This window comes from Lithobates pipiens, unplaced genomic scaffold (assembly GCF_037356315.1).
Source record: "Lithobates pipiens isolate NorthernLeopardFrog02 unplaced genomic scaffold, aLitPip1_a1.2 Scaffold_23, whole genome shotgun sequence".
In the NCBI taxonomy this organism is placed as follows: domain Eukaryota; kingdom Metazoa; phylum Chordata; class Amphibia; order Anura; family Ranidae; genus Lithobates; species Lithobates pipiens.
In genome coordinates, this window is record NW_027507785.1 from 274,163,118 (window position 1) to 274,189,845 (window position 26,728).

The window sequence follows — 26,728 nt, forward strand, 5'->3', positions numbered from 1 at the left end:
CAATGTGCTCATAGCCGAGCATAAAGTGGAAGGCTCGGCACACTCTATGTCCTTCCTAGGTGTCACTCCGGACACGCGTACCATACAGGCTAGAGTGCCTCCCAACAAACTAGCCCGTACCAGGACAGTTATCCACGACTTCACAAGGGTGTACCATGTGGCAGTCCTCAAGGACGGTCCTTTATATCATAGCTTTTAGTTTTTCTCACACCAGTGCAAGATCCAGACCAAGTTTTAAAACTAGACCAAGCAGCAGTAGCAGACTTAGCTATGTAGGACAAGTTCCTCACCAGCTGGAACAGCATTTCAAAGTTCATACCGGCAGTGTCAGCCAAGCCACCACGGCTTCGCAGCCATTTCCAGCCCCCACTGGTTCACCGAACCTTGGCCCCAGAAATTCTCTTAAATTTCTGCTTTCACCCAGTCTTCATCACTGCCCCATTTCAACCTTACTTTGTTTTTCCAGCAGGAGCCTGGAGCTGACCCAACAACTACTCCTGTCCCACCCTGGTCGTTACTGAAGATGGACTGAAGTCGCATCTCGCCAACCCAACCCAGCTCATTAACCACTCCTTGGCATGCAACACACTGAAGGCCTAGCGCACTGCTTGGAACACTTACCGCAAGTTTTTGGCCTCTTGCAGCGATAGGCCATGTTAGACACGTCCTAGCCTATATATTGTATAGCCACACGCAGCCGGATCTTTCTCACAATACCATCAGGCTATACCTAGCTGGCGACCAGCATTTCCTGTCTTTACAGGACCCCAGAAAACCATCAATATTCTCGGCCCATGCAGTCAAGTCCCTCCTACGGGGCATACTGAAGCACCAACCCGTAGTTAGTGGCAAACGCCTACCTACTGTATCACAGAGTGCAGCTGTCTGGACTTTTGGAGCTTCCAGATGAGCTCATCAGTAGGCTGTCTTCCCTTTCACTGTCTAGTCATAGGGTGGGGAGAGGCATGTAGAGAAGGTTTAGGTTTCCTCCCTTGGCAGGCAGGACTAAGCTGTGTGGCAGAGCTGGCAACAATCTCTAAACTGGATGGTCAGAAATAGAATCAGCTCTTATTTATGTACTTCATCTGTGTAATAAAATGTTTGTCTGGAGTACACCTTCAAAGAAAACAATGTACATATAGTATTTTGTCACATGTTCCTAGATGCTTTGTAAAACTAGCTACTAGGTCGGACAGTAGCCCCCTCCCCATGGTCATCCAAAAACGTAACTTGCAATGAGATGGCTGTTTGGTAATGGAACAATAAACAAATGAAGTGAGATTTATTTTTTAACACCTAAATTAAAAGGAGGCTAGAGAGGAGCAGTATGGTTACCATATACACTCACCAGCCACCTTATTAGGTACACCTTGCTAGCACTGGTTTGGATCCCCCTTTGGCTTCAGACCTGCCTTAATTATTAATGGCATAGATTCAACAAGGTGTTGGAAACATTCATCAGAGATTTTGGTCCATATTGACTTGATAGCATCACGCAGTTGCTCTAAACTTGTTGGCTGCACATCCATGATGTGAATCTCCTGTCCAACCACATCCCAAAGATGCTCTATTGGATTGAGATCTGGTGACTGTGGAGGCCATTGGAGTACAGGTGCACTGTAGTCATAGAGGGATGGACATGGTCAGCAACAATACTCAGAGAGGCCGTGGCATTTAAATGATGCTCATATGGTACTAAGGAGTCCAAAGTGCACCAAGAAAATATCCCCCACACCATTACACCACCACCACTAGCCTGAACCATTGATACAAGGCAGGATGAATCCATGCTTTTATGTTATTTACACCAAATTCTGACCCTACCATCTGAATCTCGCAGCTGCAATCGAAACTCATCAGACCAGGCAAAGTTTTACCAATTTTCTATTGTCCAATTTTGTTAAGCCTGTGCGAATTGTAGCCTCAGTTTCCTGTTCTTAGCTGACAGGGGTGCCACCTGGTGTGGTCTTCTGCTGCTGTAGCCTATCTGCTTCAAGATTCGATGTGTTGTGCATTCAGAGATGGTATTCTGCATACCTTGGTTGTAACAAGTGTTTATTTGAGTTACTTTTGTCTTTCTACCATCTCACATCAGTAAGTCATTGACCAGTAAGTCACCAGCAAAGTCATTTTCACAATGTCTAGATACCTAAATGCAGTAGAGTTGCCATGTGATTGGCTGATTAGCAATTTGTGTTACCAAGCAATTGAACATGTGCATCTAATAAAGTGGCCAGTGAGTGTATGGATTCTTTCACATGAACGATATGTCAGTTTTTTAAGCGGACCTGAACGGATGCTCCATAGAGGTCACTGACATCCAACCCGCTCCGATCCGAAAAAGTGTGGCAGAGGAAAGACCTAGTATTCCATCCATCATCGGATCGGATCGGGTGACAACAGACTCTGCGGTCCATCATCATCCGATCTCCCATAGGGGAGAGGGGCGATCTGACAGGTCCGTCCCTGCACAGTGTGCAGAGATAGACCTATCATCTTCCTGTTCAGTGGGGATAGATGGAGCGATCCCTGCTAAGCAATCCGATGCCCACGGGGCGGATCATCACCCCATGTGAAAGAGCCCTATGTTACAATCTGATACAATTTTTGTACAATCAACTTTAAATTTCCAAAATGATGAAATATGAGAATCTAGCAAACCTATCCAATCAATTTTCTATCCAATCAGACAGGTCCTTGTACTACATAGTTGTTGGTAGATCTACATTAGATTGTATTACCAGATTGTAAGATGTGGTGAGCTTTAGCGATGGGGTATTCATACTGAAGAAAAATAGTTGGATTTTAATGTGTTTTTTAGAGATCTTCTGTAGCCCAGCTTTACTAAGACATTGCTTAGGAGAATCTTCTATGTGTTGCCATGCCATGGTGTCTACAGCAGCAAGAATGGAAAAAAAAGACACACAGGCAAGTGAAGATAAGAAACTCTTATTATATCTGCCATACATCCAAGTGGATAGCATCGGTGGGTAGATTAACGGAGCTGCCGACAGGTCAGGAGGAAAATAACTTTGGATATTACCTGTCGTTATATGATGCTATAAGATAGAAGGCTCTCACACTTGGTCATTTTGTCTCATGAAGATAAATGCACTGTCACTCCATCATTGAGGATGAGAAATAGCGATTGATAATCTACTTTGATAAAGACACCTACATCTTCTTTTACTTTACGGACTTCTAGAAAGCAGATTTTATGCTTGAAATTCAGGATAACTAATGCTTTTCTGCAAAAAGTAATGGAATTGCCTGTAGTTAATAGAAGTCCTAATTGACGATATAACGTCTGCCATTTTTAAAAGACACTTGCAGGCTTCTCATTTTAGGAGTCCAGTGGTCTGAATGTGTCTCTCTTCCATAAGGCCATAACTAAAGTGTCATTGATTTAGAAACGGATTCCACAACGTATTTTTTTGCCCTTTATGAAGAATCTATTGAGGGGGATGTGACATTCTCATTTGGTTTCTTAAAAAGAGCTTAATGTGATTGTAAAGTCTCTGGGATTTTTTTTCTCTAAACATAATAAACATGTTATACTTATCTGCTCTGTGCAGTGGATTTGCACAGAGCAGCCTAGATCCTTCTCTTCTTGGGTCCCTCTCCGGTGCTCCTGGCCCCTCCCTCCTGTCGAGTACCCCCGTAGCAAGTAGCTTGCTATGGGGATACCCGGGCCAAGTCACAGCTCCCTTCCCCATTCAGACACGGAGTACCGCCCCCTCTCTCTCCTGATTGGATGACTGACTTTGATTAATGATGCCACTGCTGTGTCTCAGCCAATCAGGAAGAGCATCTTGGATGGCCAAGGCACTTGTGGACATTGCTGGATCGAGATGGGGCTCAGGTAAGTATTAGGGGGGCTGCTGCGCTCAGAAGGCCTTTTTATCTTAATGCATAGAATGCATTAAGATGAAAAAAAAAACCTTCTGCCTTTACAAGCACTTTAACTGTATTTGAGCACCACAAACCAAAAACACAATTTAATTCATTTTTAATATGCAACGCCATCTCACCCATCCATCCATGTCTGCATAATTTATTGTGTTTAGAAAACACTTTGAAAAACACCCCCTAGCATTTCTAGCCACAGCCATCTTGAGTAAGGGCAGATGTCTCATGTTGCATTTACTTCCTGGAATCCATCTACTCTTAGCTCAGACTTGCAGCGAGATTGGTTGCTTAGCTGATAAAGCCCCTCTTCCCCTCCTTCAGATGAAAGAAAAAAAAATGCTCATGAAGATTCCTGTGATGTATGACATCATTTTTGGCCTAGGCCAGAAACCAAAAAAGCAACTGAAGAAATGTAAAAAGGATAGTTATAACATTAACATTATTTCTAAAGTTATTAATAAATGTACCCTGTATAGTTTTATTTCATCTGTTCTTTCGAGATACCTGGTGATCCTGCCAGTTTCCCTGGAGCCTGATACTGCCAGGCATGGAAGCAGATCCATGTGGGTTGGGTCAGTTTGCATCCCTAGGATTACTGTTAGGAAATGCAGGATGCTGTACACATGCACGGTGTGCCTGTATCTCCTGTAGTCAGTATTTTAGTTACGCCACTGCCTAGCCCTGCTAAGTTGCGTATGCAGTCTGTGGGAGTGTGGATCTGCCTTCTGGAATGCAGCGCAAAGACTGGGAAATGTATTTCTCTGCTCTATGTTACAACATACTTTACCTGTCCCCTTGCTATACAGGCATGCCCCTCGACACTGTGGGGAGTGAATAGACAAAGAAGGCTGTGCAGTCACGTGACCGCACAAAAAACTATAACTAAAAGGTACCTTTTTATTTCTATTACATTTTAAGCCACTGTATTCACAAATATGTTAAAGTGGAACAAAACCCTAACCCTATTTATTCCTAAAAATATTCCCTCCCCACTGCAACAAATCTTGCCTAACCTGTATAAAAGAGATGTATATTCATATTTACTTTCAATCGGCTCTGGTCGGTCACATGATCCTGCAGGTCTGTGTAAAGAAGCTCTGAACAACGGGTGTGAATTCTGGGAGCCATAACATCACCAATAGGCTACCATGGCCCAACTGTTGTTGGTGCTTCCTTCTCTCCCTTGTAGTAGCCATTCACGGACATGGGGTAGCTGCGGGATCACATGACTGGACTAAAGTAGATTAAAAATAGGTGAGCACACATCTTTTTTTTATACAGGTTAGGCAGAATAGGTGGGAAAAGAGGGGAAGGGAACATTTTTAAGAATAGTTATAGTCAGCCTTCTCTTCCACCTTAAGCAAATGTGAGGCAAGATTCTTTTTATTTACATTTCCTTGGTGGACCCGTCAATTTAGTCATAATAGCACTAGTAGAATTCCATTATATCAGAATGGACGAGCTGCCATAAAGCGTATGGACATCCTTGAAGTAGCCTTGTCTCCATCGCTCAAGGCAGAACTTAAAGATGCCACTTTTCACACTTGGCTTCCCAGTTATTGATGTAGTCTATATTATGGAGAATTCTTTGGTTGACTTTGACATTTGACTTTGTAATGGCTGTGTCTTAGGAAGAAGCCAGCAGAGTGTTTTTGAAGCTAGATAGAACTCAGATTTTATTTCAGGAGGAGCTGTCCTTTAATTCCATTTTGCTTTTTGGAACAGAACACATAAATAAACCAACGTGTTTTTGAAACCAGCAGGATGCATCAGAGTAAAAGTTATAGGAAATGGTCACATGAGGTCTTTTTAATGCTTTCTATCCTATCATACAAGAGAATCATCTTCAAAACTGTTTGGTCTGACAAGCTCAAATCATTTTCCATTGACTTCCACACTGCTTAATATCACACAAGAACTTTCATATTTTCAATGTCAAAATTGTTGCTTTGTAGGATAAGTGGATCTTGTTCCAAAAACTGCTGTGTGCTCAAACCCATCAGAGCATTTCATGCTGATGTCCACACTAAAATAATACAGGAATCTCCAACACTGTGAAGAGTTTTCATTATGTGATATAGAATAAAAAATCCACTGTCATGTGATTTGACGCTAGGATTGATGCAATGGTCAATAGTTTTTTTTTTTTTTTCATTTTAGGTAATTCTAACATTAGTTCATTTCCAGTCTGAAGTCTAAAAAATAACACTTATCAAATTAGAAAAATGTGTATTTTTTTATTTTATTATCTGCTCTGGTCTAAAATGGGTGTGGCAGTTAAAGTGGTTAAATTCAGTGTTAACACTGAAGAGTCACCCTTTTTCTTGCCTTCTTTTTAGTTGCACAAATTCATCTACATATTTTGGGTGTTTTTTATGGTTACCCACTAGTTTTCTTGGACACTGCAATATTTCGGATATACATTTATTATTATATTTTTTACTTTTTGGACATTTACTTATTTATTGACTTTTTCTTAATTCATTTTTTTCACTTATTGATTTTGGGATACCACCACTGAGACTTTGTTTGCTGTTATATTTTCTTATATTATTTTTATATTAACTTATTTTGGACACTGCCACATATTGGATATCTTTTTTTATATATATTTATCTATTTTTTCACTATATCATTTTGGTTTTGTATGGAGAGACAACTTTTTTTTTTATATTTATCTTTTCTTGCTGTTATAGATTTATATATACATATTTGAGTATTTTTTACATCATCTTTTTTGGGATCATTTTTTATTCTACTATAGATTGCTTGCACAGATTGTTATTTTTATTTTTTGGCATATGCACTTATATTTTTATATATTTATAATCTTAAGCACTTTGCACTTTATACTAAGTACTGTTTGTATTTGATCGTTTTTTTTTATTCACTCACACTACTCATTTGCACATTTTTAGTGTTGTCAGCACACATATATACTGTTTGGTGCCTGTTTAGTGCACCCACTTTATATTGGAATAGTTCAATTTTTTCCTTTTTCAGAGTGCTCTTTTTTGATTGGCTTCACTTCGGTGCAGTTTTTTGGGGGAGGCTGCAGTTCATTGTCCTAAGCGCAGAGATTTTTGATTACATACACCTGACCAATTGTTACATTAAATGTTCTGGGTTTTTCTTTTCTGTACATTGTACAAAGGTCAGAAAGACATTTCTATTCTGCAGCACAATGGTGCGGCTCTGATTTATGGGTGGGGCTTAAAGTGGACATTTACGTATATCATGAAAAATACAATAAAGGAACCTTTAAAAACGATATGAGATGGCAAATAAAAAGACATGTTACCTTTAAATGTAAACCTTTTGTTTGAATACCTTTGGCATTTTTATGTTTCATGCTCCCATGTAAGGGCAGAAGACTAGCTCTACCCTTACTTCCCAGCTTTTATTGTTGCCCCTCCTTGAAAGTTTGACATTGCTCATGGTACACTGGTGATGTAGCATTCCTATGGTGCAGCTGTGAGGCCAGGACTATGTCACCAGTGCCTCAAGAAAGCAGGAAGTGTAATTCCATTAAATATAAGTAACAGAGTTAATCTTTCATTTAGTTAACAATTGATTAGCAGATTTTTTTGTAAGCAGCACGAAGAGGTACAGGCACCATGTATTTATATTATTGTGGAGAGAAGATCCACTGTAAGGCACTATGCCTATAGACTTTAGTCCAAAGAAACAGTTGTATGGTTTATCTCTAACATAATTGGATGCTTATGAAACAACGGGCATACAGCTTATAAAATGTATCCTCCAATTTCTTTAAACCTGACCTAAGCAAACTTAACTTCCTATCCTAGGTTTGCCTTAAACCTGCCTGTATTCCATTGAACTCAAACTCCTTTGTAGAAAGTTCCCATCCCTCAAGGTCCTTTGGGAGATAACTTTGCATTTCCAAAGAGAATGCAGTCATTCTAGTTTTCTACATTTTAAAAAAGTGTGCTGTCTCAGTAGTACATGGTGGTATATTGTTGCCAACTTTTTAATATCATTTCCAGGAACACTTGCAGCTGGAGGGCTGTACCTGAGCTAGTTACCGAAGAAATACTCCTGGGGAACTTAGTGCAATACAATCTTTTATTGGCTCATTTTATTATGATAGCTTTTACGTTTAAAATTATTTTCTTTAGAATAGGAGCTTAAAAGATATCTGATCCTAAAATCAGTCATGTTATAAGAAAACACAATGGCTTCTCTCACTGACCTCCTCCTAAAAAAGCTTTCTTAGCTGTTATGCTGACCTATTGGGCAATACTTAAAAGATGAATTCCAGGTATGATAGTTTTTAAATAGTACATTGGTTCAGCTTAGACCAATGTAAACTATATTGCCATCCCAAAGGTGTTCTATCAGGTTTAGGTCAGGACTCTGTGCAGGCCAGTCAAGTTCCTCCACCCCAAACTCGCTCATCCATGTCTTTATGGACCTTGTTTGTGCACTGGTGCATGTTGGAACAGGAAGGGGCCACCCCCAAACTGTTCCCACAAAGTTGGGAGCATGAAATTGTCCAAAATGTCTTGGTATGCTGACATCTTAAGAGTTCCCTTTACTGGAACTAAGGGGCCAAGCGCAACCCATGAAAAACAACCCCACACCATAATCCCACCCTCCACTAAATTATTTGAACCAGTGCACAAAGCAAGATCCATAAAGACATGTATGTGCAAGTTTGGGGTGAAGGAACTTGACTGGTTCATACTGAGTCCTGACCTCAACCTGATAGAACACCTTTGGGATGCATTAGAGCAGAGATTATGAGCCAGGCCTTCTTGTCCAACATCAGTGTCTGATCTCACAAATGCGCTTCTGGAAGAATGGAAAAACATTCCCATAGACACACTCCTTAACCTTGTTGACAGCCTTCCCAGAAGAGTTGAAGCTGGGCCAATTTAACATTGAACCCTACGGACCAAGACTGGGATGCCACTGAAGTTCATGTGCATGTAAAGGCAGGTGTTCCAATACTTTTGACAATATAGTGTAGGTATGTATGTGTGGGATTCCCCTGGAAGCTGAAAATCACTGTAATAGGCACTGCTATTTCACTGATTGCTGCTTACTTACAGGTCCTGTGCCGAGCGCCTATATTGCTGCTTACTGAACACAGAAGGTTCCCACTCGGCATGGGCAATAGCTTTTTCTGATTGCATGAAGTGAGAATTGTGATGTAACCTCATTCATTAAGAAAATGCAACGTGTGCTTTGAATGGCACCAATGTCTAGCAGGTGACCTCCTGCGTTCATAATGCAGCAGGACGGCTGTATGGCAAAGGTCCAGGAAACTAGCAGAGATCACTGAATTAGGGGCGTCTAATACAGTGATTTCCAGCTTCCACAGAGATCCCACAGGTATGTATATATTAATTAGGGACGAGCCCGATGTTCAAGTCGAACGGTGTTCACAGAATAGCGAACAATTTGGGGTGTTCGCAGCAAATTCGAAAGCTGCAGAACACCCTTTAAAAGTCTATGGGAGAAATCAAAAGTGCCAATTTTAAAGGCTTATATGCATGGTATTGTCATAAAGTGTTTGGGGACCCGGGTCCTGCCCCAAGGGACATGTATCAATGCAATCAGTGATTTTAATAATGCTTAAAGTGAAGCAAAAAAAGTGAAATATTCCTTTAAATTTCGTACCTGGGGGGTGTCTATAGTATGCCGGTAGAGTGGTGCATTTTTCCCATGTTTAGAACAGTCCCTGCACAAAATGACATTTCTGAAGGAAAAAAAGTCATTTAAAACTACTTGCGGCTATAATGAATTGTCAGGTCTCGGCAAGACAGATAAAAGTAATTAAAAAAAAGACATGGGGTCCCCCCAAAAATCCATATCAGGCTCTTTGGGTCTGGTATGAATATTTGGGGAACCCCAAACCAAATTAAAAAAAAAAAACGTGTGGGGGTCCCTCCAAATTCCATACCAGGTCCTTCAGGGCTGGTATGGATTTTAAGGGGAGGCCTGCGCCAAATTTAAAAAAAAAATGGCATGGGGGTCCCCCCAAAAATCCATACCAGACCCTTATCCGAGCACGCAACCTGGCAGGGTGAAGGAAAAGAGGGGGAGACGAGAGAGTGCCCCCCTCCTGAACCATACCAGGCCACATGCCCCCAAAGCACCTTGTCCCCATGTTGATGGCGACAAGGGCCTCATCCCCACAACCCTTGCCAAGTGGTTGTGTGGGTGTTATTGGAATCTGGAAGCCCCCTTTAACAAGGGAGCCCCCAGATCCCGACCCCCCCCCGTTTGAAATGGTAACGGGTACATTGTACTTCTACCATTTCACAAAAAAAGTGTCAAAATGTAAAAAAAAAACACAAGACACATCTTGGGATAAGTCCTTTATTTAAAAAAAAGAAGTCCCAAGAAGTCCATTCATCTTCTTCTCTCGCTCCGCCGACGGACCAAAAAATAAAAATAAAAAAGATCCTCCTCCATGGGAGGCACCCGCCTTATGACGGTTCAGCGCGATGACAGTTCTTTTATAGCTGAGGGCGGGGCCACGCGGTGACATACCCGGGTGTCCCTGCCCCCCTCTGACGCACAGTGACTTCCCAATGGCTTCCCCGTGGCGTCAGAGGGGGGTTTGGGGTTACCCTTAATATTCATACCAGACCCAAAGGGCCTGGTATGAATTTTTGGAGGGACCCTCGTGCCGTTTTTTTCAATGACTTTTATCTGTATTGCCGAGATCCGACAATTCATTATAGCTAGTTTTAAATTACTTTTTTTCCTTAAGAAATGTCATTTTGTGCAGGAACTGTTCTAAACACGGGAAAATGCGACACTTTACAGGCATACTATAGACACCCCCCAGGTACGAAATTTAAAGAAATATTTCACTTTTATTGTTTCACTTTAAGCATTACTAAAATTTCTGCTCCCGAAAAAAATTGACGTTTTTAAAACTGTTTTTTGTATTGATACATGTCCCTTGGGGCAGGACCCATGTTCCCAAACACTTTTTATGAAAATAACTTGCATACTAAACCTTAAAATTAGCACTTTTGATTTTTCAAGTTCGTGTCCCATAGACTTAAACTGTGTTCGCGTGTTCAAACAAATTTGTTGCCTGTTTGCATGTTCTGCTGCAAACCGAACCGGGTGGGTGTTTGGCTCATCCCTAATATTAATGCAGGCCTTACATGGGTCGAATTCCAAACACATTTTCTTTTGAAAATCCAAAATGTTGTGCGTTTTGTGATCCAGTGGTGCCACCATTGATTTTAAAATTCGACCAACCTAGCCTTCAATTTCGCCTCATGTCGCTACAGAAAATAATTTTCGTGGTCAGGTTTTTTTTTTTTCTTTCCAGGTTACAGCTCATTCGCATTTCTTTTTCGATTATATTTCTTGCACGATTCTCCCATCATTGATTAGATATTTGTTTTTCAAAACATTCCAACATGCCGATTATTCCATTTTGATGATGGAAATCGGCCTAATAGTGACAAATTCTAATGAAAATTCTTAGTTATGATTTTTGAAAGAAAATTCTTTCAGAATTCGACCCACGTATGGCCGGCTTTACATTGGTCTAAACTAGACCAATGTAACTATGTAAAAATTGCCATACCTGGAATTCATCTGTATGTCACAAAACTCCTAAGCCTTTCATTGCATACTTCATCAAGGTCATTGAATCAAAGAGGGTCAGCATGACAGCCAGGAAACTAATGTTTCTAATAGACATGTGAAATTCGTTGTGCAAATTTGTTTTTTAATGAATTTTGACAAATTTGTTAATAAAAAATAAATAAATAAATAAAGCATTAAAATTCCGAATGACCGAAAACCTGTTTAACAAATTTTTCCGAATATTCGATAAATTTGATAAAAATCTGAAAAACAAAAAATCTGAAATAATAACTAGCTAATAACTTAATTATTAGCAACTATTAAATTATAGGTATTGGAATTTACTTTCAAATTTGGCTGTTAGTGAAGGTAACAAATACGAATTTATCTGAAGCTACGAATTATCCGAAATAACAAATGTCGTATCTAAAAGAATGGAACGTAGCAAATTATTAATAATAAAAAACAATAATAAAAATGTTTTATTATTATTGTTATTCATTTGTTCCATTCCATTTGTTTAGATGCAGCATTCGTTATTTCGTTTAATTCATTGGTTATTATTACTTAGTTAGTCTTTCGAATTTTGGGATTTTCTTTCTTATTTTCGGATTTTTGAGTTTACAAATTTGTGAATTTACTAATTTATTAATTTCCGAATTTTCAAATTTACAAATTTTGAAATTTAGGAATTTAAAAATTGCGATCATAACAAATGACTTGCAAAACGAAAAAAAAAAACGAAACAAAACCACCCCCCGAAAACTAACACATTTTTCGTCAGTGCACAATAGTTTAGTTCCTAATGGTAGGTTGACTTTAACGATAAACTCCAGACAGATAATAATGATACATATTAATTAATATTCATTAATAATCATTACATTTATTTTTATTAAATACAACTCTAAACATTTGATTTGACTCAATCTAAGCCTCTTTTAACACAGTAGCACACTGGGATAAGTAAGGGCAGTACTTGAAGCCAATCAGGTAAGTTGCAAGTAATTAGGTTGAAAAGGAAAAGAGATCAGCGTAGACAGAGAGATGCCCTTATTAATCTACTGCTGCTACTTTAATGCCCAATCAGGAGGTGGGGGGTAGGACAGCTCCCGTCATGCCCCCTTAAAGGAGAATTAACCTAAAAATAAAGGATTAGTTAAACCCACATGTGCTTTTGTTTACCAATACTGTTCCTATTATTGGCTTTTAAAATTCACAAATGCAGCTATTTAGAAACTGGATGAAAGGTTTAGCACTGGTAAACACTTTTTGAAAGATAAATAGTGCATTTTATATCCATCTATGTAGTTTAGACCAAAATGAGGGACAATGAGGAGGAAAAATGGGCAGAGGGACATTGCTTAAAATCAGGGACAGTTGAGAACTATGTATAAGTGGTGTCATCCAACTAGATGTGTAGTGTGGAAGAGCTGTGTAAAGCTCAAGACTGAATGGATAGAACTAGAAATTCTTTGGCAGGTATATCTGCTACGATATTTATATTTTGACTGTGTTTTAGATGTTTGCTTGAAGTTTGGTTTTACGCTGTAATTGCACAATAACTAAATTGGATTTTTAATTTTGCTTTCATGTGACCAACCCCCAGCCAACCAGCTATAGACTCCAGCTTTGCTGCTTCTGGTTGTAATCTGCTGAGCTGAAGAATCTGCTTTCAGCTACCATTACGGAAAAGGCTTGGAAGACAAAGAGGGAATTGCAATTTCTGATTATGGCAGAGCTGTGTTGGGTGGCAGCTGAGCAGCACAGCCAGATGTAAACATAAATTAAATGTTGCAGGCCATAGTGGAGAATGCAAAACACCACCCTACAAATGCTACCAAGTCAATGGAAATTGTAGTTTATTGGACATACATATATCAAAATAGTATATAACCTCCCAGGTCACCAGAAATAGTGTCCCTATTGGAAGATTTCCATTCCATTATTTTTCTGGGGACAACCCAAAATTTGTGATTTTCTTTAACTTTCACTTTTAATGATATCGGTAAACAGGACAAATAAAGAGGGTGAATCTCTTTAACGGGGGCAAAGACAGCAATAAAATCCCAACAAGCATTCTAATCCCTCTCTACTCTATCCAAAACTAAAAAAAAAGTTTTGTCTTTAGTTATACTTTAAACTTAAGAGTGCTTAGAAGGAGCAAAACATTAGACTGACCTCAGCCTAACTGCTCACTGCAGATCACAAAAATACGAAAGCACAGACTGCAAAGTTAATATTAATTATCATGGGAAAAATTTACATAAATGAATCTCAGGAGCCTTGGGTTGTCTCTGAAAATCGATACAATAATCAGCCATGAGAAATTCAACACCATGCTGGATCCCTTCTTTGGCATGATTCCCATTCTCACCCTGTAGTATAGAGGCGTACATTTGTCTCCCGTCTGTAAATATCAATATTATTTTGAATGTAAGCGTAGGTAACACACAGCCACGATCTGACTGAATAGTTTATTAAGGGGCATCAGAAAGTGTTGACCTGATTATATGGTGCGTTATTGTATTCTTGACAGCCGTGACTGCCTTTGCCGGTACAATATTGTAAGGATTGCAGGGCTGGTGTAAATTGTCTTTATTGCAAAATGCGGTGAATCAGGCACCTCAGAGAAACTTCAGCGAAGCAAGACACCAGCCCATTTATCAAGGCCCAGGATCAGCCACCTCGTTATAATACAGACTTCGCCGTTCACTTTGTGAACATCTCGGGTGATTGATGACCTGGTGACTAAAAGTTGCTCACCCAGATTGTCAGGGAAAAGATTTATCTGAAAATCTAAAAAGACTTTAATTTGTTTTTAGCCTTTTTTTTTCAACCACCCTTGATATTTCCTCTTTCCAAATTATATATACATTTTCACATTACCAGAAGATCTGCACCGCAACAACACTGGCAAATATGACTGTATTCAGTGACATCGACAGGTGTTATAAATCAGTGCTGTGGAGTTAATTTCATTTCTGCTTCCTCTTTCTGCTGTCAGAGGTGTCTGAAGTGAAATTACATTAGTGTCTCTTATTCATTCTCAGCATCAAATCACATCTCTACATTACAACTTGCTAAACATATTAAATTGGTTAACTGCACTTGTGAAGATAATTATGCCGAAATAGAAAACAGGGAATTTCAAAGTATGGGTTAGATTGATTTTAATTGTTCACCTAAGTATAATAATGGCTTTATAATGAGAGGGGACTGGCGTGATAACATCAAGGAGATAGGGAGAGAAACAGATCAATGGCACCAGGAGGTCACCATAATCTGGAAGAAATGCAAGAAATGGGTGAGCAGTAATAATGACCTAATAAAACTAATCACTGACTAAAAATGTTATGAAAGAAACAAACAAATAAAAAACATACATTGCTTTCAGATAAGTAGAACTATGGCCTCCTCATGTATACATATATCTATACGTGTAACAGCACTTAATTATACACTATATTGTCAAAAGTATTGTTGCAAAAGCACTGGTCCAAATCATTTGGTGGAGGGGGGATTATTGTGTGGGGTTATTTATCAGAGGTTGGGCTTGGCCCCTTAGTTCCAGTGAAGGGAACTCTTAAGACGTCAGCATACCAAGACATTTTGGACAATTTCATGGTCCCAACTTTGTGGGAACAGTTTGGAGATGTCCCCTTTCTGTTCCGACATGACTATACACCAGTGCACAAAGCAAGGTCCTTAAAGACATAGATGAGTGAGTTAGGGGTGGAGGAACTTGTCTGGCCTGTACAGAGCCCTGACCACAACCCGATAGAACACCTTTGGGATGCATTGGAGTCCAGACTGCAAGCCAGGCCTTCTTGTCAAACATCAGTGCCTGGCCCCAAAAATACGCTTCTGAAAGAATTGTCAAACATTCCCATAGACACACTCCTAAACCTTGTGGACAGCCTCCCCAGAAAAGTTGAAGGTGTTATAGCTGCAAAGGGTGGGCCAACTCAATATTGAAGCCTACAGGCGAAGACTAGGATGCCATTAAAGTTAATGTGCCTGTAAAGTCAGGTGCCCAATACTTTTTTCAATATAGTTTAAGTATATCTGTACATGGTTTTTCCTTGGTCTTAATGCAAAGTCCCTTAAATCTTTTGCTAATCCTCCCAGTGATGTCCACCTAATGCAGATTCCTGTGATGCCTGTTTGCACAATGGGATAAAAAATCTTGTAGGGGGCCTGTCTATCAGCATTGTCACTGCTGATGCATAAGTCTGTAGCTTGTCAATCAGTACTTTGCCACACCTAACCCTGTCCACTGCTTTTAAGATCGGTAGCACTGCCTCAGTTGCTGAAACCCTCCCACTGTGAGCTGCAGTGTCTGGAAGAAGAAGCATATGAGACAGAAATGGAGGATTTTGTTTACTCAGGAAAGGTAGAGGAATTTATTTAGTTTACTTAATAAAGCTTGTGCCTCATATAGTAGTGGGATTTGGGATTTGTATAGACTGCCATGCAGGAGCCTTTAGATGTTCTTTAATTTGTTCAGTTCTGGAAGTTTGCTATAGACTTGTGAAAGTTGTCAGACAATTGCCGAAGTATATGAACTGAAAATCATTAGCATAAAGTGAAGATGTCTAGCCGACAACCTCATGCTACATGCAAATGTGTTGTCGCATCTGTTTTTAGGATAGAACTTTCTCCATAAAATGCCCCACAAGTCTATTTTTAGATTTGCTGAAGGAATACGTATTTGCAAGTGTTGGTGGGTCAAGCAAATATGCTTGAATTGTCAGTGATGTTAGGGTAGAGATGTTTTAATATCTTTTTCTAATTTGGAACAGTTAGGAGAGTCACAATCTATCACCACATAAAATACTGTATTCTCCAACAGACTTTTAAGTATAATATACTTCATATATTACCTTTCACTCATTCTTGCTTCACCATCAGTTTACCAGTCATCTCAGTTGAGGTCTGAGTTTTAAGAATGATGCTATCATGTTCATGTTGGACATAAGTCCAAGAACAGAAATGTAATAGACTACAACTTTCTAGTCCCAAGAAGTGATGGCTTTCTAGTCCCAAGAAGTGGTGACCTAATGTGGCAATGCTCACCCACTCTACTATATCTAGAGGGGAAAAACATTATCAATCCAGGACAGGAAGTGAGTTAGGATTACCAAACATCTCCTCTCCACTTATTTAGAGGTGAGGTATTCTATTCTGTAGTCTACAACGAGAACTGGGAGCAATGATAGTTAATAAGAAACAGCAGAGGAAAAGAGCACAGGAAATTTTCTGGCAGAATCAACCAGCATTGTACGTGCTTATAAAACAGATATTACATAATAGCCAAAAGTTAGCAAATATGTGAAGTTTATTGTTTGAGTTTATATATACTTTAAAGCGGAGGTCCACCCTAAAATGGACCTTCCGCTCATCGGATTCCTCCCCCCCTCCGGCGCCACAATTGGCACCTTTCAGGGGGGAGGGGGGTGCAGTTACCTGGATAATCCAGGTAACTGCACCCACTTCCGGGCTAGCTCTCTGCGGAAAGGGGCGTACAAGTGCCCGCCCCCTTCCGCAAGTGCCCCGCTGCCTGCTGGGAAACACACAGATCCCAGAGGCAGGGGGGACCGTCCTCATTGCGCAGCGCGGCTCGCGCATGCGCAGTAGGGAACCGGGAAATGAAGCCGAAAGGCTCCATTTCCTGATTCCCATACCCAAGATGGCGGCGGCAGCACTCGAGTGTCGATCTAGAGATCGGCTTCGGGTGCCGACATCGCGGGCGCGCTGGACAGGTAAGTGTCACTATTTTAAAAGTCAGCAGCTGCAGTATTTGTAGCTGCTGACTTTAGAAAAAAAAAAAAAAAAACGCGGAGTCCCGGCGGACTCCCGCTTTAAATGTAATATCAACGTTTTTTTGTAATGATAGGGGTTGATTTACTAAAACTGAAAAGTGCAAAATTTGGTGCTTCTACCTTCAGCTTGTTCAATTAAGATTTCATAAGAAGACCTGGAAGTTGGTTTACTATGCAAAGCTGCACCAGATTTGCACCATGCGGTTTTAGTAAGTCAACCCCATAATGTATATAAAGAGAAACAGGATAAAAAATATTCTACAATATGCTATAATGGCCTGCCCACCATAAACTCATATCTACATTTTGATTGATGCTGGCTGGTTCAATCACCCAATAGCTATTTGTACTTATTGGGGACTTGTTGCCTCATGTGATCTGTGAGTATACATGAGTTTCCAGCCCCTCCCACCTACTACAGCTCTTTTAATAGGAGGGCTCACACCTTTAGTACTTACCCGCCAAGGAGCCACTGATGTATGGGTCTCCTGGTTCCAGATGACAAGGACCTTTCTGGCACCGCCATACACCCTGGCACACCAAGGATAACTAGGGAGGGTTTATTTGGGAAATAGTCCTAACAAGGCAACAAACTTAGTATGGCAATAGCAATGAAATGCAACACTAACAAATATTACACTGGCACAACACCACAAAAGTAATAGGGCCAAGTGTCTCTGTACCTGAACTGTGAAACTAGGAAGGTCCAAACTAAAAGAGAACTACTGTAAACTAATGGTCCATCAGTCTTTCCAAACTCCTCCCACTGGCTTGTGCAGTTTGTTCCAGCATTGAAGTGCTCAGGTTTAAACCGATCCCACAGTACAGGGCATAAGTTCCCCAAACTGTATTCTAATATAAGGTCACATTGTCTGTTAAATAAATGGGCAAGTAAGTTATAGCCAATGCCCTCTCATCTCCAAGTTGCCTATGATTATGCATCCTCCTGCTCTCTAGTATCCATAATCTGTGGCACCAGCGATGGCAGATGGCGATGGCAGGTCCTCACATTTCTTACAGAACTGGTAATGGCAATCTCTCACAGAACAGGTGACGCTCTCTTATAGCTGTGACCCCTGTGTAGATATGGCAGCCTTGTGTCTTTCCCTCTCTGACACTCGAGTAGGTAGCTCTCCAACACTGCAGCCCACTCTGATGGTCACCTCTCACTTTTTCACACAAGATTGTCCTGAGCCTTGGCTTCTGCATACATTTTCCTCCTCTCTCTAGCACCCAGCCTCTGGGACTTGTAGACCCACACAGATCTACAATCGTGAGTCCAATCCCTCTGAGGTCCACCTCCCCCAAAAGTATTTTCTATTCCCAGCAGTCTTCATGCAAGCGGGATGCATTGCAGCCATTAACATTGTCTTCTGTATCCTGGACAGTAGGTGGGCTCTCATCTAGCAGCTGTGGCTCCAAATGCTCTCTCTTCACCCTCTGTCCGTGAAGCCGCTCCACACACAGCACTTGCGGCCCCAAAGAGGGGGGAATGACAGCTCCAGTGTGAGGGCAATGGTGAGGGCAACAGTGGCAGTGCCGCAGGTCATGGCTACACTAGATTCTTAGTTTATTTTGCATAAAATATATACAGTACACCTTTTTTATAGTTGGTACATCCCAGAACTTTGACAGATTGATTACTGAAGTCCTCAAGATATATAGGAAATCAGACTATGGTTCAACCAGTTCTAATTTGTAACTCATAAAGCAGTGTCGGGTATGCTTAGCTTTTAGATGTTAAGTGAAAATAATAACTTGGGATATTATATTTGTATCAAGAAATACATGCAGGGCACATCAGAAAGGTTTGGCGATGCTGCTTTCATGACATCAAAGGCAAGTGATTTTTCAGCAGTCATACAGCCTCTCTACAAGAAATTATATGTAACCAACACTGCATCAGAAGTTAAGTGACACATATCATGAAAGCAGACATATTAATATCTTTGTCTGGGGGTGTCTCAGCTCTTGTGCTATATGCTTGAGAGCGTATCAGTTAAGAAGCGAGCTGACAAAAATTTGATTAAAAACTTGATAAATATGCGTCTTGCACTTAACATGACACTGGAAGAATGATAAGAGGAATTACAGGAATTTAAGGTGTTTAAAAGGTTCTGTTTTTGAAAGATTGATTGGACGATGAGAACATCACAAGGAGGAAAACGTTGTACGTAATCGTTTACAATGATGGACAGTGGATAAGCCCTTGTCCTTCTAATCATTATACGTCCTTTTTTTTCTTACAGATTTGATCCCAGGTACGGAATATGGAATAGGAATATCTGCTATTCGAGATAATCTCCACAGTGCCCCCGCAACAATGAACGCACGTACTGGTGAGTTATAGTCTGGCATTATGAGTGGCTATTTGTCTTATGCAGAATGTTAACTCCACATCCTGGCTTTTTGCAGTATTACAGGGACACACAGATCAAACTTTAAGTATTGTATGTATTGAATTACATACATTAGACACAACCTATCAGCCTGTGGCTTTTCTTTTTTTCAGCCTGCTTTAGTATACTAGGCTATCCAGGTACATAAAATGTTGTTGGGAAACCCCTACGAACGTTTAGTATTTTAATCTCTCAGCCTGTGCTACCCCAGGCCTTGCAGTTTAGAACTTTCAATGTTGCTGGCCCCTGCTCTCTCAATAGTGCTTCCCTGAACTTCCAGTTGTTACAGAAAAGAGTTATCAGTGGACAATGAGTCTTCAGCCAGTATGTTAGTTAGTAAGGTGAGGGAGGAAGAAGCGGGGGAGTTCCTTGCCACCCTGGGCTATGGGACCTTTAGTTTCTATTATTGTACACTGTGTATGGAGACCTAGGATGCTGCAAGAGAAAGAAGCCACCCTGATTCAGAAACCCTGGGGCAATGTCATAGCACCAGCGTAAACAGGAACTTAGGCAAATAATAAAAGATAAAGAAGCTGCATACTCATTAGGTGATTAAACCCGCAGCTGAAAGGCTTAGAAAACTGAAGGTTTAATATAATTTTAATTCCCTTCTGATTATGGAGGCCACCAGTCAATGACTCAGGCCGCGTACACACGGGCGGACTGTTCGCCCAACTTTGTCCGCTGAACAGTGTTTGGGCGGACAGTCCGCTCGTGTGTGGGCTTTCAGCGGACAGTTTCAGCGGACAGTTTGACGGACAAGGTTTTTCGGAATTTCCGAAAAACTGTCCGCTGAAACCTTGTTTCAGCGAACAGTCCGCTGGTGTGTAGGCTTGTTCGTCAAACAAAGTTGCGCGCATGCTCAGAAAGGATTTTCACGCCGAAAGTTATAATGCAGTGTATAGGACGTCGTATTTTTCGTCCCGTCGTATGTGCCGTTCACGTCATCGCGCACGGTTTCAGCAAACTGTTCGTCCGTCGTGTGTGGCCATGTCCGTCCATGCTAATTTTGAGCGGACTGTTTGCCGAAACTGTTTGACGGACAAAGTTGGGCGAACAGTCACCGCGTGTGTACGCGGCCTCAGAAGTTTTGTTATGCATGTGAAGAGTCATTTAGAAAAGAACGTATTTATGCACCTGCTCCACTTGCACTGAAAGCCACATGCAGCAGACCATGTTGATCCAAAGGGTCTTGTACAGCTCCAAGAGAATACATGCCACGATAAAGCATGTAGCTAATATGGGAATCAATAGCAATTGTAAGAAAAGTAATAAGTATAATAAACTTATCAACATGGAAAATAATAAGTAACATACATTGTCAAGATGCATATGCATGCATAAAATAAGTGTGCGTTAATGAGTATAGCCAAGAGGCCCACGCAAGACACTTTTGGTAACATCTCAATAGAATAATTACATATCAGAGCACTGAATTGTCCATAAAATCTATTTAAATTCATTTTAAAGTTGTCATGTTTACAGAATCTTTTTTTTTTTGCCTCTTCTGTCTCCAAAATCTCACGAGATTTAAGAAACATAACTGCCTGGGGAAGAAAGAAGCTGACATCATGACATATTACATGTAAAGCAAATGTCAGAAATGGACCAATCTTTTTAATGACAAAGTGGAGTTGACAGAGCCAGAAACTTTTTAACCAACATAAAATAAATATTTTGTAGGTACTCTATAGGAAAATGTCACATAAAGTGACAGTGAAAACTATTGTGATGCCTTAGATCTAATTTGATGATAAATAATCTCTGCATAGATTTCTTCAGAAATCCAAGACCTACAGTTATCCAAGCTGATATTTATTGAGTAGAGTAGAGTAGATGAGGATCACATTTAATTTACGTATTCCTTGTACAAAGGCTGATTTTATCCTGGGCATGATGTAGAAGTATTTTGCAGGAGCTGTACACCCAGTTTTATGGCCAAACCAGTTAAAGAGTTATTATATCCTAAATATAGCACAACTAGGGCAAAAAACATACAACACAAACATCCCCTGGGTTCAGTATCAAAATATATCACTCCACGTGTATAAATAAAAATGTGCTCTACATACCTTCAATTCTACTTTGTGATACAATGGGGTGGATTTAGTAAATCCATACAGATCTGGTGCAGCTGTGCATGGTAGCCAATCAGCTTCTTACTTCAGCTTATTGGTTTCTTTTCAGAGCTGCACCAGAATTTGCACTCTCTAGTTTTAGTAAATTAACCCCACAGTTCCAATAAACATGTAAGAGTGGGATCTCCAAGTTTCCAGGCATTCCTGGAAGCTGATTGGTTTCTATGGAGAGCTGCATCCGATTTTGCAGTCTTCAATTTTAGTAAATGAACCCCAATATATACCTATAAACAATAATAATCATTAAGGTCTCCAATTTTATTTATTTATTGTCTTGTATCACTTTTGTTCCCCACATCTGTGCTCTCCTATCTCACTCACTGGAGTTGATTGACCTTCAACTTGGTAAGGTTTTTTTTTAGAAGGAACTCTTTGCTCCATCTATACAGATATCTCCATATCTCCCAGGAATGCTAAAAAAGGCAACTCTGAATGGTGTTTACAATTTAAAAATATTTATAAAAAAAAAGTAAGATAATACCACTATTATGTGCTGTACCAGCGCTGTATACGCCGCTTCATATATTGCACCTTCCACATACATGCCTGATTTTGGAACCTCTTTTGCCTTTGTCACATGTCTGTAACTGTTCCCTTTTATTGCCTGTTGGCTGGATATACAAAAATGTGCTCCACTACCCAGCTTTCAAGCCCGGTCACTGCTTGACGTCTCTCACCGTTCTAGGTCAGCTGCTCTGTACATATACTGCTGATGCCGGCAATGTTTATGGACTGTAGTCTTACAAGTATCGACTCCTCCCGACATGTTTCATCAAAGGATAGGCTCCTACTCCTTGAGAGGGTCCTTAGAACAAAACGCGTTGAGTAATTTTTTTTTTTTTGCGATCAGGGCAAATCAGTGCATACTTCAAAGTAACCCTTTTATACATTTTAAAGTATTGAAAGTAAAAGCCTCCTCCATGCAATACTCTAAACTGTTTTAATTTTGTTGCTAAGGGTTTGACTTATTTGGCTTCAAGGAAATCCCCACAAATCCACTATCCCCATGTCTAATGAGAATGCTTCAGTGACCAATAAGGATACTATCATTGGACAAATAAATGATGGATGTGTATTATTTCTAGAAAAAGTGAAGCCCAACCCTTAGTAACAAAGCAAGAACAGTTTCAGAGGGGTGCACATACAGTATAGCTAATAAAAGTAATAATACATGTATTAAAGGTAATAAAAAATGACTCGGTGAGTTATTGTTAGATTGAATATTCAAGCACAATATGAACTGATTTTGGCAATACAAAAATTTCTCTACGACTAACTTTAAAAAAAATGGCAAGCTTGGATGGACCACCCTAGAGCATCTAACTACCTAAAACTGTACTTGTAATTATATAGTTACCTACCTCAAATTATAGTTTAAGTAGAAACTGCATCTTCTATAATGTATATAAGAGCAAGTTGACTGATCTACACCTACAGCTTGATCCAAATCGGGGTAGGCGAGACCTGCTAACTTGAATTTGATTTAATTTTGTTAATTGGCTACCTTTATACTTTTGTTAACTACCTTAAGAGATACTTATTCTTATAACATATAACAATAAGGAACTATGTGATGTATTGATGACTGTCATGAGTGGATGCTCTAGTTGTTAAATACATTTATAAATAAAAAAACGTAAAATAAAAAAAAAAGTTACTCTGTGGAAACTTCTCCTCAACAATAGTTATTCAAAAATATTGGATCAGGATCTGTTCCCAGTATGCACATTACAGTACCAACATCCCAGAAAGATTAATAGATATAGAAGAAGCTTGGAGGTAAGGGACTTTTAAGGTACCGATACATAAAGATATCACATTACAACCCATTAAAATAAATGTTATATTTATTAGAACAAATAATTAAAACAGACAGAGGATGAACACATAAAATAAATATTATATGCTCCGTCCCGATCTTTTCGACATGTTTCGCCGATGTGGCTTCTTCAGGAAAAGGGGATACAAAGTAATCGATCAAAGTAAAGAGAAATATGTCACACTCTAAATATATATATCAGAAGAAAACTCAAAAAATCAATAAAATACATTACATATGTTATTTACAAAACATAAAATAAACATTTCTACAAATGTGTGGCTCAAAGCCTCATGCACCAAAGGGACTCTATGGACAGCAACCCACCCCCTTCTTTTACACAAAACATAGTATTGCATATTCCCCTTACCTCCAAAAAGGGGAGACTTGTCTGTTTTAATTATTTGTTCAAATAAATATATATTTAACATTTATTTTAATGGGTTGTAATGTGATGTCTTTATGTGTCAGTACCTTAAAAGTCCCGTACCTCAAAGCTTTTTCTATATCCAACAATAGTTATAGCTAATAGTTTATCCAGCTTTTAAGGGGTACTTTTACTTTTTACATTCTCTATTTTTTGGAGAAGTATTATTCAATCTAAAACGGCAAGCAGGAAAAAAAAAACTAATGGGTCTTTCGAGGTACAACAATGCCATAGGACTAGAAAAGACTAGTGAGGTTTCAGAGTTACCACAATATCATAGAGGCTACAAAAGACTAACAGGACTTTTAAGGTACAACAGTACCATACGACAGCATTGCTGTGCCTTCGAAGTCCCATTAAGTCTTTTTTCCTGCTTGTTGTGCTCTACAATGAAGGGATGTGGTACACCCCTATAGGGTAAGATTTCTTGGAATCCATATATAATTAAGAGTATGGATTCCAGGAAATCTTACCCTAGAGGGGTGTACAAAATTCCTATACTGTATAGAAAAACAAGCTTCATCAATGCTATCTTAGAACATTGTTGTACATTAAAACTCCATTCACACTTGTGCAACTTGTCATGTGACTGTGGACATCAAAGTTGCATGACAAGTCCTGCCCCATTTTCAATGATAAACATTCATATACAGTATGTGTGACATAAAGTTGTAGCGACTTTAAAGTAGTTCATGCACTACTTTGGTCCAACTTTCATGGCACTTGAGGGCCATGCTCAAAAGTCTCATGAAAGTCGTATCTGAATGTTTTACGTGCAACTGTGGGTCCAACTTTGCAGAGGGACAAAAAGTCACATCCAAGTTGCTCCCATTCAAAGTTGCATCAACGTTGCACCAATATTGCACTGTTTTGCACAACTCCAGGCTGTACTGGACTTGGAAAAGAAATATACCACAGAACTGGCACTAATAGTTGCCTGTACTCCCTTAGGATATCAAAGCACCCCATTGTCTCTTCTCTTCTGTAAAGGGGGGGGGGCAGTCAATTATTCATTCAGCCACAGAATGGTTGGACTTCTTCCAACCAACTTCCTTCTGGCTTTGCTCAGTCTCTGGACAAAGATTCTTTGGTAGGCTTCCCAGCTAAGCCTAGCTAGGACCTCAATGTCTTCACAAGGGGTCTCCTCCTAAAGAACTGGACCCAGAAGCTATGCCGCTGCTAGGCCTCAGAATATTTATGCCCCCCACTTTCTGAGCACACCTCCCCAGGGATTGGACAGAGTTTTTTATAAATATTCAAGCTGCCTGTCCTACTCTCCCGCCAACACTCTAGAAGACAGGGGTAAGTAGAACAGCAACCTGTGACACACTAAGCAGTCCTAAGCAAATCAATCCTTGCTCAACTGTTTACAGAGGAGGTAAACTAATTTTACCTAGCAGCCTACTCTGAACTAGGAGAATGCTACAGTAAAATGACACATCGTATTCTCCCACTCCTGGATTCATGTATATCAAACATTTATAAATAGCACCAGTTGGGAGTAAATAATTTGTCTCCATTTTCAAAGCCAGAGGTCTTCATGAAACAGGCTGAAAGCATGTGGATTGTATGATTTGTCACAGTTCACATGTTTGTGACCCAGATGAAGGCTCATTAAACCCTCATACACTTTTACTCGGTCTAGCTCTGTTACATCCACACAATTCTCAGAGCAGATACAATCAGATTTTTTGATGTATGAAGTGTCATTTGAATTTTCAAAGTGTTGGGCTTCAGTGAAATCTCTGCTGAGCTACTGAGTGCCAGTGATTGAACTGCAGTTTCTAAATAATTTAGATATTTACTTGTATGTAGCTTACATTTTTTCATCCCTTTTTGTGACATGACAGACAGTCTAGAGCTGGGAGAATCACAACGGCTTTCCCTCAATTTACAGAGGGGCTAATTTACAAGCATTCACTTATGTGCAGCATTTACAATCAAGCACAGCGGCCAAGTACTGTATCTCCTTGACCTTTATTTAATGGGAAAGAGTTAGCATGTTTAGCAGTCTCTAACAACCAATCAGAATATACATATGATCCTATTAGAAAAGTAAAAACAATAAAAAAAAAAAAAAAAAAAAAAAAAAATGTTACATTGGCTCCTGTGGGTAGTAAGCTGAACATTGCTCTTTGCTTTGCTAAGTAAAACTCACATATCCCCCTAGATTCAGTACTAATGACTTACAGTCTCATGTCAGCAGACTTAGGTCTGCATGCACTGAAATTCAATAATGATCTGTAATTGCTTTATTGAATGCTGAATGGCTGCATTATTTGTGAAATAAGCCAGCATATTGGTAACAATTTTTTTTTAACAACAATTTGCAGCTTACCAGTCCTTAGATGTGCTGGCTGTGTTTAATTTTTTGGGGGATTTTTTGTCTTTTTTGTCTGCCAATAAAATGCCTTCTGTCCTAGGGGGACAACATTCACTGTACTTTACCTATGGAGAAGTAGCGTTGTCACCTTAACAAAGGATTAAAGGCACTTTCTCATCTCCTCCTTACATAAAATATCTAAATAATATATAATATATAATAATATAGTAATGTAGCACCCTCTAGTGTGCTACTAGTGTCAGTGTAGGTAAAAGCATATTCTGACTCTTGTTTAAACCCTGTG

The 26,728-nt window shown here is 39.8% G+C and overlaps 1 protein-coding gene across 3 annotated transcripts in view; it reads left to right on the plus strand.

Annotated features, from left to right (window-relative positions):
• TNR (tenascin R) overlaps positions 1-26,728 on the plus strand; it is an 835,808-nt gene that overhangs the window by 682,405 nt on the left and 126,675 nt on the right. For all 3 annotated transcript variants that reach the window (XM_077453200.1, XM_077453202.1, XM_077453201.1), the window contains one exon: positions 19,568-19,657. In XM_077453200.1, coding sequence (XP_077309326.1) covers positions 19,568-19,657 — 90 coding nt within the window. The remainder of the gene's footprint in view (positions 1-19,567; positions 19,658-26,728) is intronic.